Source organism: Lipotes vexillifer, unplaced genomic scaffold (assembly GCF_000442215.2).
Source record: "Lipotes vexillifer unplaced genomic scaffold, Lipotes_vexillifer_v1.1 scaffold496, whole genome shotgun sequence".
Taxonomy (NCBI): Eukaryota; Metazoa; Chordata; class Mammalia; order Artiodactyla; family Lipotidae; genus Lipotes; species Lipotes vexillifer.
The window spans coordinates 3,902,580-3,909,205 of record NW_006786690.1 but is presented as its reverse complement, the minus strand read 5'-3'; the positions used below and the strand labels follow the sequence as shown (position 1 = coordinate 3,909,205).

The 6,626-nt window shown below is 50.0% G+C and overlaps 1 protein-coding gene and 1 non-coding gene across 2 annotated transcripts in view; both read right to left on the bottom strand.

Annotated features, from left to right (window-relative positions):
* TCEA3 (transcription elongation factor A3) overlaps window positions 1-6,626 on the bottom strand; it is a 41,791-nt gene that overhangs the window by 13,159 nt on the left and 22,006 nt on the right. The window contains exon 8 of the mRNA XM_007459307.1: window positions 3,611-3,765. Within this exon, the coding sequence (XP_007459369.1) occupies window positions 3,611-3,765 (155 nt within the window). The remainder of the gene's footprint in view (window positions 1-3,610; window positions 3,766-6,626) is intronic.
* TRNAG-CCC (transfer RNA glycine (anticodon CCC)) lies at window positions 1,398-1,470 on the bottom strand. Its single transcript has one exon. It is a non-coding gene; the product is annotated as a tRNA-Gly (tRNA).

Genomic DNA, 6,626 nt, shown 5'->3' with positions numbered 1-6,626 from the left:
ACAAAGTGTATGGAAAGCCCATATGGGGGCAGGAGGCTCATTAAAGAAGCTGACACCTTCACCAGTCTTGAAAGATAAGCAGGACTTCCTGAGGGGGATGGCACAAGAGAATAATAGATGCCAGAGATCAGAGGACAAGAATAACATGTTTGGGGAAGGGTACTCAGTGTGGGTCAAGGTGAGGAGTTTGGGAGACGTGGCTGTGGGTCAGACTGTGCCAGCTAAGAAATAAACAGGAAATCAACTATGCTTCAATTAAAAAAAAAAAAAGAAAAGAAATAGAGATCAGGAGAACTCTATCCACTTACCAATCCATTTACCTATCTCTTCCTGCCTCATTTAGGAGGCAGCATCAAAGACACACGGGGTCAGTACAGTAATATAGAAAATAAGGTCGAAAATGAGGAAAATAAGTGTAGAGATGCCACTGGATTTTCACGTCATGTACAATGTGAATTTGCTAAATATTTGTTGAGTACTTATGACATACCAGGCACTGGCTTTGACACTGGGAACAAAACCCCTCTCCTTGTGGGCTGCCAGTATGTCCACTCAACAGCTCTAATGGGTATCTCAGAATCTGCCCCATTCTTTGAATCATCTGGGTTTGAGAGAAAAAGAGAGAAGGAGGAAGAATGAGGGAATCGGGTGGACCAGGAAAGAGACATAAAAAGGGAGTTAGGGAGACACAGGAGGCAGAGAGGGATGTCCACTCACTCACACAGGCATCAGCTGCCCCAGGCTCTGCCTGACGGGAGCCCCTGGCCTCTGAGCCACAGCACAGCAGGCAGCCCAACCCCAAGCTATTATTTTTTTCTTTTTTTTTTGCGGTACGCGGGCCTCTCACTGCCGTGGCCTTTCCCGCTGCGGAGCACAGGCTCCGGACGCGCAGGCTCAGCGGCCATGGCCCACGGGTCCACGGGCCCAGCTGCTCTGCGGCACGTGGGATCCCCCCAGACCGGGGCACGAACCCGTGCCCCCCGCATCGGCAGGCGGACTCCCAACCACTGTGCCACCAGGGAAGCCCCATCTTTTAAAAAATATTTATTTATTTGGCTGTAAGGTCTTCGTTGTGGCACACGGGATCTTCGTAGCGGCACGTGGGATCTTGCATTCGTTGTGGTGCACGGGCTTCTCTCTAGTTGTGGCGCATGGGCTTAGCTGCTCTGCAGCATGTGGAATCTTAGTTCCCTGACCAGGGATCGCACCTGCACCCGCTGCATTGGAAGGCGGATTCTTTACCACTGGACCACCAGGGAAGTCCCTGTTATTTTTCTTCCTGGAGCAAAAATGGTCCTATATTTCTTTTTTTTTTTTTTAAGAAATTTATTTATTTGGCTGCACCAAATCTTAGCTGCGGCACGTGGGATCTTTTAGTTGCAGCATGCAGGATCTAGTTCCCTGACCAGGGATCGAACCTGGGCCCCCTGCATTGGGAGCACAGAGTCTTAACCACTGGACCACCAGGGAAGTCTGATCCTCTATTTCTTATAAAAGCTTCCTGCCTAGAGCAAAAGTTGACCCCAGGAAGGAGGGCTCCTGGGCCTCCGTTGCCTGGGTTGCGGGCAGGGGGCTTCTCAGCGGCTGGCACTGGCAGTCCCTGTGGAGGGTGTGATGCAGTCCTGGCTTGCTGCCGTTGGCCTGGTCAGCCTCTTCTTGGGCCTGTGTTGATCACCTGATTCTCTTGCCCTGTTCTAGTGAATAGTCCTTGGATGGGGCCAGACTTGGCCGGTTCCTTTGCTGAGACTTCTGGGGCCTGTCTTTGTCCTAATTCAGTCACCCAGCTCTGTTCTGGCCTCCAGCTTCTGGGAACTTGCTGGGTTTGGCTCACACCTGTGCCTACACCTTGCTTTTGGTTCTCCGGGGCCTGGTTTCCCAATGTTTCTGGAACTGCCTGTAAGACAGTCTCTTGATAGCACTCCCACGACACACACACAAAGAGAAGCAGAGGGACCCCAGAGCCACAGAGTGAGGGACAGAGAGAAGGAAATGCAGGCTGGATTCCCATCAAAGTCACAGCTTCACCTCACAGGGAAGGATAATAGTCTGTTAAGCCAAGTTGCAATTTCTAACTCTGGGTATATGTTGTTATTTGCCTAAAAAGAGCATATATTTTAGATTAAGCCAAAAGATATCCCTGTCCACCTGTGCCAAGTTCCCCATTTTATCCTAAAGCCAGGGCTCTTTGTAAAATTTTGGGTATTTGAGGAAAGCAGCAAACCCTCTTCTCAGAAAAATGTACACGTACACATTACATAACACACACATCACACACCTGCATACACCACACACTAACCACAGATACCACACACACATACACTAAATCACATAAACCACACATACATACACATCACGCACACCATAAACACACAGAGGCACACTCTTGACAATAGTTTCAGAGGGTTCCCAGACACCCCAAGGCACACCCAGACTCCAGGACGTCAGTGCGTTTCCCCTCCGCTTCTCTGGGCCGCTTGGATTTAGTAGCGCTTTAGCAGTGCCATTGCCACGTGCTTGCGGGGAATCCCCTGAGTTAGCTCTGGCAGCAAAGAGCCACTCATACCTGAGGGTGTACAAAGGTCTTTCCAAGACAGAGACTCTGAAATAAACAGATCTGGGATCAAATCCTCATCATCACTTAGGAGCTGAGGGTGGCCTCAGTTTTCTCATCCACAGAATGGGGATAATATTTCCTCTTTGATAGCACTGTGATGAAATGGCCAGTGAATGGGCCTAACATATACTAATTCCTGGGAGGGCTTTACTTGCCTTAACCTTCTAAACACTTCACATGTGTTAACTCATTCAATCCTTCATGGGATAGCTGTTATTACTTCCACTTTACGGATGAGAAAACAGACACAAAGGGGTTAAGTGGCTGGTCTAAGATCACACAGCTAAGTGGCACAGGCAGAAGTCAAACCCCGGCAGTTCGGCCCAGGCCCCGAGCTTCTAACCACTGCACTTCCTCAAACAGGCTTGTTCCCTTTACCTTCCCTTACTGACCCCTTCAAACTGGGTCAATCCTTCCCTCCTGTAAGTTCCCATGGTGGCTCTGTCATGGCAGCCACCACCTCTGTATCATATGTATTTGTATACATGTCTGTCCCCGCACCTTGGGCTGTGCTCCATGGAGTCAGGGACTCCGATTTTGGCTTCGGCCCAGAGCTGAGTAATGGGATATAGGACTGAATGAGGCAGAAGAGGGAGGCAGATCACAAGGCAGGGAGGAGAGGGTGCTCCGGGGCCAGACAGCTTGGCTCCTGGCATCGACCTTTTCTAGCTGTGTGCACGGGCAGATCACTTAAGTCCTCTGAGCCTCAGTATCCTCACCTATAAGATGGAGATGATAAACATTTCTGTCTCGGTCGGTGTGAAGTTAGAATTGGCCAACACACCAAAGCGATTAGCACAGTGCTGAAGACATGGTAGCTGTGTTCACTGTCCTGATGGTCCAGGGGCCCTGAGGGATGGGGAGTCTTAGATGGTCTGGCTAGGGAAGCCCCTTATTCATCACTGAGTTACAAGTCACTGCCTCTCAGACTTGGGCAAGGCTGGAGGGGCCCGGCCCCTTGTCCCACCACGCAGAGGTCCCGGCCCCGACCCTCACCTCTGCTGTCATCTTGGCAATGAGCCCAGAGGAGATGGCCCCGCTGAGCACGTTCCGCCTCAGGCCGGGGTTCCTGGGGTCCTTGAGGTTGCTGATTCGGCTGCGCACGCGGTTCCGGTACTTCATATCTGTGCTCTTGAGCTCCTGGTAGATATGTGACACAGTCAAGGGCCAGCCAGCCACTTGCAGAGGAGCACAGAAGGACGGGGAGCCTGTCCCTGAAGCCTGAGGAGCTGCAAGGCCACCTCTTCCTTTCCTTGGACTTTTACAAGTGGTCAGGCACCTTTGTGGCCTCTGACTCCCCAAGTAGTGGGTCTCACTTGGGTATTTGGGGTCAGCCACATATCAAGGAAGGGAAATAGCCTCCAAGGTGACAGCAGGTCATCTCAAGCACTGTGGTGTCAAGGACCCCAGGAATGGGCAGCCTGGGTTTGTCTAAGCCTCTTGTGTGACCTCAGGTGAGTCCCATGACCTCTTTTGTGCATCGGCTTCCTTATTTATAAATAAAAGGTCGTTATGAGGATTCCATGAGCTAAGCTGCATGAGGCACTAGCGTGGTGTCTGGGGCATGTCAAGTGCTCAACATTTAGGGGCTAAGATGATAGTGATGACGATAGCCTCTAGTTTGAAAGGGCCTCTGGAGGTTGTAAGTCCAGCCATCAGAGGAAAACGTAAGATTAGGGGCCACGTGTCTAAGGCTCCAGGCAGTATTGCAATAAAGAAATCGTTGAGTTTTGTTTACTCTGGTGTTCCCAACATATTAGAGCATAGACCCACCTGCCTGCCCCTCCTCCCTTTTCTCTGGGAATACCTATCACGGAACCCACTTTGGGAATTGCTGGTCAGAGTTACTTCGCTCATTAATAGATGAGGAAGCTGAGGCTTAGAAAGGGTGCAGGCCCTTGCTCAAGGTCACAGGGCACATTCCCAGCAGAGTCAGGGCTGGAAGCCAGACCCCCTCCTAACCGTAATGCTCCCTCCACTCACCCCGCAGGAAGTTGCCCCTGGTCACCAACCACAGGGAGTGGTCTGTCCAGACACTGCATCCCAGACAGGCCTCCCACCCCCTCCTCCCTTCTCCATCCTCTGGAGGACCTCAGGGAACAAAGCCACATCTTCTTGGTCTCCTAAGCTAAGAAGAATCAGGAAGGTGAAGCCTTTGCTGGGAAAAACCATATACAAGATAGAGAACGTGGGGAATGTGGGAGAATGGACACAGCTGGCTTTCTCGAAGTGGTGGGAGGGAAGGTGGTATTATTTATGTTTTCCTTGATTGTTGTTTGCACGATACAACTCTGAAAGGAAAGAATATGCCCTAATGCATTTGAAAGCCACAATATTTGTTTAAAAATCTGTTTAAAAATCTTGGAGGTGGGGATTTGCTTGATATATGGGGACAGCAGGGCTGGCAATCCTTTCATCAGCCTCTTCCTGAGTCTGCCTCCATTTCCTGAGGTCACAGAGGGGGATGAAGTGGAGTGCAGACCAAGGGATCATAGGCCCCTACCCCCCAGACAAGCATATGTGAGCCCCACGGCTGCCATGTTAGTCCAGAGTCACTCCAAAGAGGTCAGATCTTTTTTAGGACATAGAGCTTTCAAGCGCCCAAACTTATCCTTCCCCTGACCTCCCACCACCTAAGAACAAAGAGCTAAAGCGTTGGTGCAGCTTTGATTTCCTTTCCTTCAGAAGAGGGTCGTTCAGAGGAGGGAAGGCCAGCAGTGGAACTATGGACTGGATCATCCACCTTTGTCTCAACTGGGCTTGAAGGTGGAGGGACCTGCTTGGAGGGACAACTGTTTGGGAGAAAACAAAGATGAAGTTCCTGAGAGTTCTGATACCTCGTGTTCTGTGTTACTGGATTAATTGGAAATTATGAAAATGTACTTGGAGAGGTGTTAGATTAGCTCAAGAAGTGCCGGTTAATAACTAAATGATGGTGGAGGGAAACTCCCAGATATGCTGAAAGATAACAGGGTGGTTCTCAGGCAGGAGATGGAAGCAGGAAGTTTGTTTTCTGAGATGGCCCCTGTACCTTCCCAACCCCAGCTAAGCCCCTAGGTAGAGCCCAGAAGGCCAGAAAAGGGCCTTAATGGGACACTCAGACCCCTGTTCCTTGGGGATCCTGTTCCCACCCTCCATACCTTTTTGATATGCAAAGCTTTGTCTCCAGTAAAAGGAATTCCATGCATTCATTCAGTGGGGCACAGTGTGGAGGGATTCCCCCTCCAAGACAGAAATCTTGGGAATTCCCCGGTGGTCCAGTGGTTAGGACTCCACGCTACCACTGCAGGGGGCCCGGGTTCGATACCTGGTCAGGGAACTAAGATCCCTGAATGCTGTGTGGTGCGACCAAAAAAAAAAAATCTTTCTGTGCAATCGGCCATATCACATGGTAGTCACCTCCTCTGTCTAGACAAGGCTGCTTTCAGATAGTGGAAGCATGGCACATAGGGGAAGAACTCAGGACATGGAATCCAAAGACCAAGGTTTTCAGTTCAGCTTTGATACTCAGTAGTTCCTGAGCCTCAGTTTCCTCATCTGTAAAATGGGAACAACAGCCCCTGCCTCACAGAGATTATTGCAAGTATTAACAGAGGTAGGAAGTGTCAATTGCCCAGGACACAGTGCCTGGTACATATTAGGGGGTCAAACATGGGAGCTGTTATCTTCAGAGGAGGAAGAGAGGGAAGGGCTGAGCACAAGGAATGCTGTCCTCTCTCTCTGTCTCGACTCATTGACAATGTCACAACCCAGGCACGTCAAGACACAGCCTGAGGACTTCCCTGGAGGTCCAGTGGTTAAGACTTCGCCTTGCAATGTAGGGGATGCAAGTTCGATCCCTGGTTGGGGAGTTAAGATCCCACGTGCCTCCTGGCCAAAAACCAAAACATAAAACAGAAGCAATATTGTAACAAATTCAACAAAGACTTCAAAAAATGGTCCACATCAAAAAAAAAAAAAAAAAAAAAATTTTAAAAAAAAAACAAATCTTTCTTGAGCCCCCAGGTCCACA